The sequence below is a fragment of the Pleurodeles waltl genome, chromosome 6, assembly GCF_031143425.1.
Source record: "Pleurodeles waltl isolate 20211129_DDA chromosome 6, aPleWal1.hap1.20221129, whole genome shotgun sequence".
NCBI classification, from domain to species: Eukaryota; Metazoa; Chordata; class Amphibia; order Caudata; family Salamandridae; genus Pleurodeles; species Pleurodeles waltl.
The window spans coordinates 1,114,488,949-1,114,502,516 of record NC_090445.1 but is presented as its reverse complement, the minus strand read 5'-3'; the positions used below and the strand labels follow the sequence as shown (position 1 = coordinate 1,114,502,516).

The following is a 13,568-nucleotide window of genomic DNA, read 5'->3' as shown; positions in this document are numbered from 1 at the left end:
GTAACCTTGAACGGTTTGGATGACCCAAGGATCCGAGGCTAGAGATAGCCAAGCATCTAGACCACTGGTTCCTTTTGACTTCTGTGGACCCCCACTTTATCATTACTGGAGCTCAGGGACCCCCACTCAATCTTCATTAGAATCAGGGGACCCCTCCACTCGGTCATTACTGAAAGCTTGGGCCCTAATCTGTTAACATTATTAATTTTCTAAGCAGTTGCGGACCCCCTGAGGAGGCTTCGCAGACCCCCTGGGATCCCCGGACCACAGGTTGGGAACCACTCATCAAGACAATATCCCAGTCAGCCTCCTATGAGAGGAAGGCCAGAATTGGAAGTCCTTACCTGTAAGTTAGACTCCTTTGGATCCGAATCACCCCGTAACGGCCTCCACGGAATCGTCGGGGATAGAATTAGGGTTTGTACCCCTTATAGAATTCCTACTGGTTGCCTTGATTGAAGAAACCTCTGCCGAGGAATTGCCCTCTTGAAGAATAATGGCCAGCAATTCAACCCCTTCCTTTGCCAGCCCTTCCAAAAACACGCTGAGAAAATATTATTTTCATTGAAGAATGTTCTGTGTCCAAAGAAGTAAACACAGAAACTTATCTGCTCATCTTCTTGATAAACGAGTCTCCAAAGAGAAGGCCATCCGCTTTAAGGCCTTTCTCTTTGGTTGCCAAGAAACTGAGCTAGTGGTCAAATTTAAGCAGAAGACTTTTACGCCGCTCAAGAGATGCATTGCCCAACACGTCCTTCATTGACTTGGTCTGCTCATCAGCAGACATAATAAAAAATAAACTGTGGAGATTTATTACCAAAAAACGTATAAAAAATTTGCCCAGTTTGAGGGTGCCTCAGGATTCACTTGTTTGCCCTCCATCTTTGCCTCGTCGGCCAAATCAAAAATCCTAGTTAAAGGTCCAACTAGGTCTAAAATTCTATCCTGGCAGTTCGACCAGGCTCTATCGACCCCTTTCTAGGGATCCTTCCAGAATTTGGTAAAAAATAGTAACATGCTGGGGTCAATAGTGGGGGTATCAGCCACCCTAAATGGAAGGGAAGGTCTAGGGCATTCAGACTTTAACTTATTCCTAGATGCTTTATCAAGCGCATGCCTCAAATAAAAGGACACATAATCAGCAACATGATCGGACGGAAACCATTCTGAAGAATTTGGATGGTGAATCAACATAGGCTTGAACATGGGTTCACCAAAATGATCAACAAGATCATCAGACACTAGATGAGGGAAGAGCACAGCAGGCAAAACTTTACGCCCTTTCTCCAAAGGCCCTTTATCATGAACATCATAATTTGTGGTGTCGTCTAAAATATGATCCCCATCACTGTCAGTGTCTCTAAGGTTTAGAATATTAAGTGGGGGATGAAGGGAGTCCCGAAGAAACGCCTTTGGAAGGCACATAGGGTGATGGCGCACGTTTCTTTCCTCTTTTAGGAGGATTATCCTCGGGGTTCTGTAACATTTTAAATATTGAGGCTTCTAAATTTTTAGAAATAACCAGCATGGATACAGACACTGCATGTTGAACCGAGTCTTTAATGATGGATTTTAAATTGTTCTTCATAGACTGGGTCTGCTCATCAGCAGACATAATAAAAAATAAACTGTGGAGATTTACTACCAAAAACGTATAAAAAATGTGAAAGGGAGACTACAAAATGGAGCAGAAGCCTGGGAGACTTCAATATACAGAAGAACCCTGACCTAAAGTCATGAGGAAGGGCCTATGTAAGAGAGGGCTGGGAAGGGGCATGCCCAGAGGCGGTCGCTATCCAGAGCGAAGGTAGGAAAAGGAAAGCCCTCACCAGCCGTGAATCCAACAGACGAGGGTCGGAGAGGCTGAAAGGCAGGAAGGCAGCTTCAAGTGACTGACGGCGGCAACATAACACCGGAGCCAGCTACGGCACACAAGTAGAGGTAGGAACACCTCAGGAAAGACAAAACGAACGTTATAGTACGTTCAAAGAGCATCGCACGCACATGGCCCAGAGCACGATACAATAAAACAAAAGTGCAAGACAAAAACGTTATAAATGGATGGTATAAACAACATTATAAATATTACATCGAAAATTAACACCAATATATATAATAATAACAGTATAAGAATAACGGCGATCAGAGTACTTATCTTGACTGCGAGCAGCAAGAAAAAAGGGCTTGTTGCTCTCAGTCAAGATTGTTATGTGCAGGCTTGGCGCTGGATTGGTCCCCCCAATGTGATGTTGTTTGGTAGTTTTTTTCCCCAGGGTTTCTAGGATGTGTAGTTCTTGGCTGTTGTTTAATAAAGTGAGAAAAGAAATGCATAATATGAGCCTCCGGTCTTGTAATAAGATCAGCCCAAAACCTATGTGTTCTGACGGGATACTAATAAAGGGTGCTGTGAGAAAGGTTCACACCAGCGACGCAAACTTAACCAATCCTGCAGCTGCTCTCATGCTGTTTTCAGCATGAGAGATGTATGGGGGTAATTAATTCTTGTATAATTCACATCTAATTCTCATTTCCATTTGCTGTGTGCAAAAACTATCAAATGTACACACATTCTGTTTTCTTTCCTCAAGCAAAGTAGCACACTTACTTCGTGTCATTACATCAACTCAAAAAATGAGAGCATCTTATTTAGCGATAAGTTAATGCACTAGGTTAAGGGGAAAACGACCACAGGCTTTTTAATCACTGCAGCATTTCATTATGATGTCAGATATAATGTAAAACCCAAGAAATGCCTTTAGCGGATTCATAGCAAAACAGCTCTAAACTTCTCTTCAAATGATTAAAATATCAAATCAATTTATTTCAAGACTACTCTGCCGCAGGGTTATTTAACATCAAGTGATCACTTGGCAAAGTCACACCACAAGTAAAGAATATGTTCACCTAACGAGGCAGGAACACTAAAGTCAAATTAATTACCTTTTTAAGAAGGGCAAAGATTTGCCTATTCATATGTGAAATAATCAATTTCTTAAAAAAATAACTGTTGATGTTTTTCGTTTAACCTTAGTTAACCAAGGGTTGCTGAAATCTACTGTGCATCACAATTCACAACACAAATCTGACGCAATGCCTTGTTGCGTCGCAAATCACACTTATCAATTATTTCCACTGCCTGTAAGGTGGGAACACTGTAAAAAGCAGAGAACATGGGAGCTGTCAACCTGTGAATTGGGTAGGCTAAAAGTGCAGTTTCCCAGTGGACAAGAGAGCTATCAGCCGTGATGACTACTGCATCTACAGACAGTGCTGTTTGTCACTGTAGTCTGTGCGTGCTAACATAGTCATGCTTCACTGAAATGAAGTATAACGCAACTGGCAGTCTGTGAGTTCGGTGTGCATTGTGCAGGCAGTGCTGTCTGAATGAGCTGCGGTTAACTTCATGTGCAGCAAGTTCTGTTTCACTAGGAAGTTTAGGCCCTGTGAGCCTAGTCCATAGCACTGCTTTCACAAAGATGTATATGCCGACAGACAGTTCATGAGCTAAGCGTGTGCTATGACTATTGTCTAGATAAAAGACGCAACTTGTTTGCTGGTGCACTGAGTGTGCACACAGTGCCATGCCTCACACAGGTACGAAATAACTTTCTGTCCGAGCACTGTGAGGTGCGGGCATAGCAGAGCAGCTTGTTACCACATATTATACACGGGAGATGAATCTGTCTGTCAGCGCAGAGGAAGCTCTTAAACTAACTTTCAGTAAAACCGTGACAATGACAGCACTCTGAGGAGCCCAACTGGTCTCTGGTCCAGTCATTTCTGGAAGCGCACACAGCTGCCTGCGGGTCGTCAACGATTTACAGAGGACGACGTGCTTATTTATTTCCTCAGTTTGGCAAGGCTAGTAGGCTATGTGCACTATTAATTTATATTTCAAATAAAAAGCCCGATAATAAGAATACCTCGAACTGTCACCGTGAGGGGAATTAACCAACAGGCAGGGTCGGATTGAGAATGCGGGCAATCGGGCATTGCCCGATAAGCTGGCACCTAAGAGTCACCTGTGGGATATATATATAAGCCCTCTGTCACCGCCTTACAGAGCCTTGCTATATACACCAGCCGCCCCCGCCCCTCCCCCCCCCCCCCCCCCCAAATCAGGCTGCTGTAATGTAAGGCAGGCTGACTGTCAAGGCAGTGACTTGCGTCACTAGGCTTGCCACAACTTTAGCTTGTCCCCTGTGGGGCTGCACAGACCTCCAAAATCAGTGCCCCTTTTCCCCTTTCGGGCTGTCAAACAGAGGTGGGGACCGGAAGTGTAAAGCAGCCTCGCAGGGGTGTTCAGTGTCTGGTGATATAGCCATTGTGCCATCTTCACTTCAGCCCCCATTGCCCCATCGCCACCTCCGAGGATGACCCAGAAGCTTTTGCTCGTGGTTTCCTTCCCCTTCTGCAAGCCGATTGCCCTGAGGCTATAGTGGGCTGTGGAAGGGGTGAGTGGGAAGTGACCTCACTTGGGGGCCGGTTGTTGCTCTGCCTCTACGTTCATTCTCACCTCGCCCCACCCCACCTCCGGGTTCGAACCGGCCCATAAGCACTGTCTTTCCCCTGGCCCCTCCCCCACTGGGCCATCACATCACGTTCAGGCATTGGTGGACAGGGAGGGATAGAGTGTGCAGGGGCTGGGTTGGGGACCGGGTGCTGTCACCTCAGCCCCAGTGTCTTTCATGGCTGAATTTAAGGGGAGTGAGGAGTAGGGGGCACCCGTGTGTTTCCATAGGCCTAGCTGTGAGGCTACCATGATCAGAGTTGCCAACTTTGGAACTCAGGGACTATGTTGGAGTCCTGGCGTTAGCTCAACATCCTGTGATGCCGGGCAAATCACTTAATCTCCCAGGCCTAAAATAAAAATAAATGTAATCTCCTCTAACGCAAGTGGTGCTCATGTATATAGATCCAATGCCCTTGGGACCAGTTCACTCTATACAGGAGTGCAGAATTATTAGGCAAGTTGTATTTTTGAGGATTAATTTTATTATTGAACAACAACCATGTTCTCAATGAACCCAAAAAACTCATTAATATCAAAACTGAATATTTTTGGAAGTAGTTTTTAGTTTGTTTTTAGTTTTAGCTATGTTAGGGGGATATCTGTGTGTGCAGGTGACTATCACTGTGCATAATTATTAGGCAACTTAACAAAAAAAAATATATACCCATTTCAATTATTTATCATTACCAGTGAAACCAATATAACATCTCAACATTCACAAATATACATTTCTGACATTCAAAAACAAAACAAAAACAAATCAGTGACCAATATAGCCACCTTTCTTTGCAAGGACACTCAAAAGCCTGCCATCCATGGATTCTGTCAGTGTTTTGATCTGTTCACCATCAACATTGCGTGCAGCAGCAACCACAGCCTCCCAGACACTGTTCAGAGAGGTGTACTGTTTTCCCTCCTTGTAAATCTCACATTTGATGATGGACCACAGGTTCTCAATGGGGTTCAGATCAGGTGAACAAGGAGGCCATGTCATTAGATTTCCTTCTTTTATACCCTTTCTTGCCAGCCACGCTGTGGAGTACTTGTACGCGTGTGATGGAGCATTGTCCTGCATGAAAATCATGTTTTTCTTGAAGGATGCAGACTTCTTCCTGTACCACTGCTTGAAGAAGGTGTCTTCCAGGAACTGGCAGTAGGACTGGGAGTTGAGCTTGACTCCATCCTCAACCCGAAAAGGCCCCACAAGCTCATCTTTGATGATACCAGCCCAAACCAGTACTCCACCTCCACCTTGCTGGCGTCTGAGTCGGACTGGAGCTCTCTGCCCTTTACCAATCCAGCCACGGGCCCATCCATCTGGCCCATCAAGACTCACTCTCATTTCATCAGTCCATAAAACCTTAGAAAAATCAGTCTTGAGATATTTCTTGGCCCAGTCTTGACGTTTCAGCTTGTGTGTCTTGTTCAGTGGTGGTCGTCTTTCAGCCTTTCTTACCTTGGCCATGTGTCTGAGTATTGCACACCTTGTGCTTTTGGGCACTCCAGTGATGTTGCAGCTCTGAAATATGGCCAAACTGGTGGCAAGTGGCATCGTGGCAGCTGCACGCTTGACTTTTCTCAGTTCATGGGCAGTTATTTTGCGCCTTAGTTTTTCCACACGCTTCTTGCGACCCTGTTGACTATTTTGAATGAAACGCTTGATTGTTCGATGATCACGCTTCAGAAGCTTTGCAATTTTAAGAGTGCTGCATCCCTCTGCAAGATATCTCACTATTTTTGACTTTTCTGAGCCTGTCAAGTCCTTCTTTTGACCCATTTTGCCAAAGGAAAGGAAGTTGCCTAATAATTATGCACACCTGCTATAGGGTGTTGATGTCATTAGACCACACCCCTTCTCATTACAGAGATTCACATCACCTAATATGCTTAATTGGTAGTAGGCTTTCGAGCCTATACAGCTTGGAGTAAGACAACATGCATAAAGAGGATGATGTGGTCAAAATACTCATTTGCCTAATAATTCTGCACTCCCTGTGTAAAGCTGCAAAAAACGTTAAAAAAATACCCAGCCATGGTTCATGTTTTAAAATTCTGCTAACACCAGAGCATGACAATTAGAGATAAATCTTTATATATCATAAAAACTGAATTCCTTTTTAACATGGCTCTTCTGCTTTTGTAAATTTGATGATCAGTCACGAACTATTTGGGCAGCTTTAGGAATCAATGTGAAATGCATTCGCCTTACGTTTACTGTTTAAAGTACATACTGATTAGGGAAAAAATACCGGATTTGGGTGATTTTTAACTTTTTCGTACCGGCCAGGATATTAAAATACCAGTCAGATCAGGTGTTGTGGCCCTTGGATCATTATATTTCACCTTGCCCGCCTGGCCAAACGCACTGCTTCTAGTTTTTACCCATGTTATTGGCTCTACAGTATAAGCAATAAAATGTTAATGTTACCATACATTTCTATAAACATGAGTCCAATGAGACTAATCAATTGGTGTGGCATGAAAGGGCACGATCCGGGTATGTGGGCCTCTTTTTGAGGAGTGTCCGGGCCTAATTGTGATCCCAATCCGACCCTGCCAACAGGACATTAACTTCACCAAAGAAGTAATGATTGTGCCGGGCCGATAACTGACAGTATCAATAACTGCACCAAGGTGTCCAGTGGCGTGGCATAGCCAACGGGGACCCCGGTTCAAGCAATAAACATGGTTCATCTGCACCATTGTACAGTTGGCCTTACCTTGAGCAAACCAGTTTGGCATTCTGTCTTTCTTCCTGAGAGCCTCTACGCAGCAGTAACTCTGAGGCTGCTACCCGACAGGTTCCCGCTAACGGCACAAACACGACCAATCCTGCAGATGCAGGCTAATCCACTGCTCCTTTTGTGACTGGGACACTGTGTCTGCAATCCTCCCCTATTTACCCAGCTGCTGGATTTGTGCAGGAAGAAGTACGCATGTCAGGCTGGCTGTCCCAAGACAGCCTGCCAATCCGACATGCACACTCCACACTTTAAGAGTCATCCCTGCTGCTGCCAATCAATCAGCAGGCAGGTCATCCCCACCGTCAGACACACATCATAATAAGACGGTTATGTAATGAGACCATTGTATTGAATTTGTTTAATGCTGTGCTCACAGCAGGCCGGGCAGCGCTCCTCTGCCCTGAAGGAGGAACCACTGCTGAGGACAGCATTTCGTAATCGAAACAAGATTGTTTCAGTACAATGACAACCGGAATCCTGAGTTCCGTAACTGAGAAATAAAAACATTTCTTAAAGGTTTTCAGGTGGAAGAAGCAGGTTTTGAGCACTTTGGATATGTGTTCTCCATTTTGTTAGCGTTGAGTTTCAGAAAATTGACATTTATCCACCATCCAGTTATTAGCCGACCGTTGGAGAGAAGGTAGACCGTTTTTGTTTGAAAAGATAGACCAAGGTTTAGCGGAGTGTCATTGGTGTACATATAGAACCTTATGCTCATCTGTTAAAACTCTGATTAGGGACAACAACCAGTTCATGTTGACATTAAAGATTAGGGGAGATGATTTTGAACCTAGAGGCATTCTGCAATTTGAATTAGAAGTAAGCTTTCTTTGACTCCTTTAGCTCAGAATAATATTTGTTTGGAGGAGTATATGAGCTTGGAATGCAAAGAATAGTCTTCACACCATTTGTGTTCTAGCTGGCGAAGCTCAAGTTTTAGCTTTACAAGTTCTGTACAGAACTAGGAGTTATCCTTCCTTTTCAGCATGATGCTTCTTTGTTTTGAGGGTAAAATTTAATTCAGGGTGTTTATGAGGAAACCTCAGCTAGTGAGGGCTGGGGAGAGCCCAGTGGAATACATCCTAGTGTAGTGGGTCTGAATGAGTCAGTACTATTTGTGGCAAGAAACCTACAAGGAGACCAAATAGCGGATTTAGGTGAAGGATAGTGTTGGACATGACCTTTTTTGCAGGGGCACCCCAAATGTTTCTTCCTTCCTCTTCCTATTTTTTGACCTTGTTTGGCTTGGCTTTAGGACTCTGAGCACTTTACCACTGCTAACCAGTGCTACAGTGTATGTGCTCTCTTCTCTAAATATGGCAACATTGGTGTATACACAATTGACATTTAATGTGCCTGTACATCCCTTGCAAAGTTGTGTACCATATACCCAGGACCTGTAAATTAAATGCTACTATTGGCCCTGCAGCACTGATTCTGCCCAATGTTCCCTTTGAGTTGCGCTCAAGCGCGTGCGTGCGCGGTGTCTTTTCCCACCATGAACACACATTTACAAAGCGCGCACTTTTCACTGCCTGCATCACGCAAGAGTATGAAACAGTTTGTTAATGCTGCATTTAAAAACAAGCAGCGTGAAAATATGCTCTCTTTGCAGCAGCGCAGGACAAGCAGCATCCAGAGGAGAAATCGCAGTGAATAAGGTTTGTGCTTTTTCAGGAGTTAAAGCAGGTCACGGAGTTTAATTAGCTTTGTCTGTCTGGAGGGCACCGGGCTGCATCCAGGGCAATATGTCATACTTATCAGCAGACTGGCTGGCTTATACAGCTGGGCTGATCGCTTGCTAGATAAAATGTTTATTTCGTCCCTGAGGGCATTGTGTTCTCCCAACTGCGTAATTTGTAAATAAATTTTTTGCTGGTGCCCAAAGCCGTCTTCTTAAACATGTGGTTGCTGCAATTAAAAGTGCAAACACAGAATACTAAGGCAGAGTAATCCTGAAGCCATCTCGGCCTCTTCAATCCATTTAAAGCCAGCCACTGGCCCTTCAGCTCACTCTTGCAGGTTCCTGCTTTCTCCCATAGTGACGCTTTTTTGTTTTTCTTTTCCTCCGTCTTTCCCATATGTTTCTTTTACTCACAGTAAATGCTTGAGTAAAAAAAATAAGCATCGACTCTTACAAATAGGAAACAACAAGTAAAACATTTCTCTTAAATAAAAAACGTGCCGGTGCCGAAAGCCTTCTTCTTAAACATGCGGCTGCTGCAATTAAAAGTGCCAACACGGAATACTAAGGCATACTACTGAAGCCATCTCGGGCCTTAATTTTGTCAGTTTGTTGAGCCCATGCTGTGACTTCAGTTTTTAAGATGCTCTATATTCAGGACCACTAAAATTATGCAATTGTGTGACTGCTGAATTTTTGTATAGTTTATAGATTTGCCACGTAACCAAAAATCTGTCTATTATCCAAGTTGGTCCAGTGCAAATATAATAGTTCTTCAGTAGATTTCTGAAACTCTGGTATTCCATTATCCGCATTTTTGGCAACGGGGCACCAAGGTGGATAATGTAATACCAGAGTTTCAGAAATCTACTGAAGAACTATTATATTTGCACTGGACCAACTTGGAATATAGACAGCACTGGGACATTGCGCTGTCTCTAGATCTATAGGGACTCTGATTGTTGAAAAACTTTCTGACTGTGGAAAAATCGTCTATGTTAATTCATTGTATTTGGGATAAAATATACAAGATTGGTACACGTGAAGTATCATAAGTTTATGTAGATATTTGTTTATATATTGTTGATTTTTTTTTTTTTTAGTTTTTTTTAGTTTTTGTACAGGTTGGTCTGTGTTCTGTCTTCTATGTTGTCTTGATTGTTGTTCATGTATATTTGTGTTGTGTTGTTATCTGTGTATACTTGGTTGGAATATGTTACCCATATAGTATAATTTAATGTGGAATATGATTAAAGATGTGCAATTTTTCGTTAAGAATTAATTTAAAAGCTCTTGCCAAGCCTTAAACCCACCTTTTATTACTTATAAGTCACCCTTAAGGTAAGCCCTAGGTAGTCCATAGGGGAGGGTGCTTTGCAAGTAGAAGGCAGGACATGTAATTTTAGGTTTTACATATCCCGGTAAATATAAACTTCCAAAGTCTTTTCTCATTACTGTGCGGCCTACTCCTCTCTTAGGCCAGCATTGGGAATTCCTTAATATACTTTTAAGATGCAATTCCTGATTTGAAAGGATTAGCTACATCTTGTTCCATATCATTGGAATGCTAATGATAAATCCTTTTTAATAGTAAAGTCTGATTTAACATTACTATTTTAGAAAGGCCACTTTTAGAAAATGGCCATTTCTCTGCTCACTTCTCTGTGTGCCTGACAGCCTGCTATAGTACATGTCTAGGCTGGGCTGGGTGACAGCTACATTTGTGCATTCCCCCCAGACAGCCACAACACAAGGCACCCAGCTGCAGTTGTATTCACCTGCATACTGATGGGTCATCCTGGGTAGGGAGGATGGGAAGGGCTCACATTTACACTTCAAAGGTAAGTGCCTGTCCCTACACAAAGGACTGATTACCCACCACTGGTGATGTGGAGCCAAGGCTTTGAAGAAAGGATCTCTGTTCACCTCAGGGAGTTACCCTACTTTAAAGGAACATTTGGGTACTGGACCTCTGACCCTTCCAAATCAGTACACTACTGAACCTGGAAAGAACTCTTCTAGAGTAAAGTCTGTGGTGCTGAAATATTGCCATTCTGTGAAACTTCCTCTTTGCTTTGCCTAGCTGCCCTCTGCCTACAGATCTCTGCCCTGCTAAGGACCAAGGACTAATCCCAAAGTAACTCCAAGGGCTTGCTGGCTTGCCACCTGTTCAAGAAATCTCAGGGCAATCAATGATTTTGCCTTCTTGCCACTGCCATATGACTGTCATTGGTGAGGCCAGCAGCTGGCTGTGGACAAGGATCAGAGCATGTCTGATCACTACCCTGTTCTGCTCCAGAATCAGAGTTCTGCTTAAAGGGATCAAGCACTCTGTGAACAGGCCTGATCAGCAGATCATCTATGCCAAAGATCCAGCGCTCTGTGAGCAGCACAAGCCTGATCACCAGTTCATTTCCACAAAAGATCCTCTGCCTGGTGTTGCCAGAGATCGGTGTGCCTCCACTGAAGCTGCAGAGCGTCTTCCAGCATGGCTCTCTCTGTGAGACGCAAGGATCATCAGCTGTCTTCGCCCACCATTCCAGGAAGACAACTGTGTGACAACAGGAAGACAACGACACGGCCCCGCATCAGAGGCCCACAGACACACAAGGCCCACCAACACTTCCACTGCCTGACTCCTATATCGGCACCAGCACTCAGAGTTGGCCGACATCCTTGACTCATCCCCGCAAGGTACTGTGGCATTTCGCAACCCAGGGGGGCATGCATAGCCGACCTGCTCTTCATTCCGGGCAGCACAAATCAACCAGGCACCTTGCCTAAGTGACCCCCAAGACCCTTGTCCTAAGCAGAAGGGGCTTGGGCCATTACTTGTTTCAGATACCAGGAGGTAACCTCCACGAATGACCCCCAATTGGAAAGGTGTTTAATTAAAATGCTCATAAATTGAAAAGCACTGCTTTTGCCTTTATTGCTTAAAAATTCATATCTCGACATCTACTGATTGGCGTTTTGTCGTTTTGGTCTTATTTTGATCAGATAACTACTCTTTATTTTTCTAAACCTGTGTGGAGTCTTTTTGTGGTGTTTTCATTGTGCTACTGTGTGTATGTGTTGCCAAATACTTTACACATTGCATCTTAATTTAAGCCTGACTGCTCTGTGCTATCTTCCAGAGGGTGAGCACAGGTTAATTCAGGGTGGGTATCTGACCTAACCTGTCTAGGAATGTGGTCCGTACTTGGACAGGGTGCATACCTCTGCCAACTGGAGACCCAATTTCTAACTGATGTGTTGAACCTACTGTAGGGAAGAGGAGTCCTTCCTGGTGGCTAGATCTTAAGGAGACAATCCAAGGGATGACTGTACTGGTACAAATAGAGGATAGACTTTCTGAGGCACAAGTGCATTGTTTAATTGCTTCACCATCCATTACAGGTTTGGTCCACGTCACATCCGGGCAGAGTCAGCTATGGTGAGAAGGCACAACGCTAGCACTGGCGCAGCACCTTACCACTCCCTCATGGTGGCAGATATTGGAGATGTGAATGTGAACCTATACAATCTGCCAGACAGCTGCCAGAGGATTCGACAGAAATACAAGGAAATTGTAGATGCTGACTGCATCCCACTCACTCTTGGTAAGATCAATATCTGTATTTCAACCCCACTTCAGCCCAAGCCATATGTCTGTATACCACCTTCAGTAACGGCACTTTATATAACTGAACCCCCGTACAGATGTAACAAATCTCAGTCTTATAATGAATGGTACGACAATTGTTAAGTGCAAGTCTTATATAACCCAAATTCCTGATTAATATTGTTAAGTGATACTTCAACAGTGCTCACTGTATGCGTACAACTGTATGGGTAGGCAGAATATCCATGGGGACTGTCTTCCAGGCACTCTGAGCCTATCCAGTGTGACTGTCCTGTGAATAATGCCTATGTCTGTGGAAGGGGAAGTGTACATTGTGGCCTGAGTAGTTTGAACTCCTTCATTTCAAAACCTCTACTTACTCAGTCATGACATGACATCATGATGATTTGGTCTTGGCATCAGGCCCCCATTGAATGAGGGGTTTCTGGAGTTCCAGGGCCCAGGTGACTATAGCAGTTTCTCCTTCCCTGATGTTCTACAGGTTGCTCTATTTCTCTCCTCTCCACGCCTTTCTTAATCTTTTAAATGTACCTAATGTATTGTCCTTGAAGGTAGTTAAGGATGGCTCTTGATATTGTAGTTGCAGGCATTCAGGAGACCTTCGGGGATCTGAGTATAGCATTGAGATTGATGGGAGATGAAGAGAAGCCAGCAGGCCTTTAGTCTAAATGTATCCCACTTTTGTATAGGGTGGGTATGAACAAAGAGGAATTTGCCTGGAATTGAAATGCACCAAAGAGGGAGAATATCTTTCCTGCCTCAGCCTATGCTCACAAGTTGTTGACTGAGATAAAGAATCTAATATTTGAAGTAGATCCTTATTGTAATGTTCTGCTATTAACTGTTTGATTGTGTGTAGACTGTTTTTTCCTTTGAGATGCCTCAACAGATTAGTTCAACGATATGCTTAGAACATAGCACTTAACACAGCTTCAATAGACCTTAAATGAGTGTCATGAGTAACAACATAATTCAACTATAACAAAACCTCATGAAGCACAA

The 13,568-nt window shown here is 43.8% G+C and overlaps 1 protein-coding gene across 2 annotated transcripts in view; it reads left to right on the top strand.

The window, feature by feature from the left end:
* The window catches only part of AGMAT (agmatinase (putative)), a 249,315-nt gene that overhangs the window by 158,202 nt on the left and 77,545 nt on the right, over nucleotides 1–13,568 (top strand). For both annotated transcript variants that reach the window (XM_069240273.1, XM_069240272.1), the window contains exon 2: nucleotides 12,341–12,543. In XM_069240273.1, coding sequence (XP_069096374.1) covers nucleotides 12,341–12,543 — 203 coding nt within the window. The remainder of the gene's footprint in view (nucleotides 1–12,340; nucleotides 12,544–13,568) is intronic.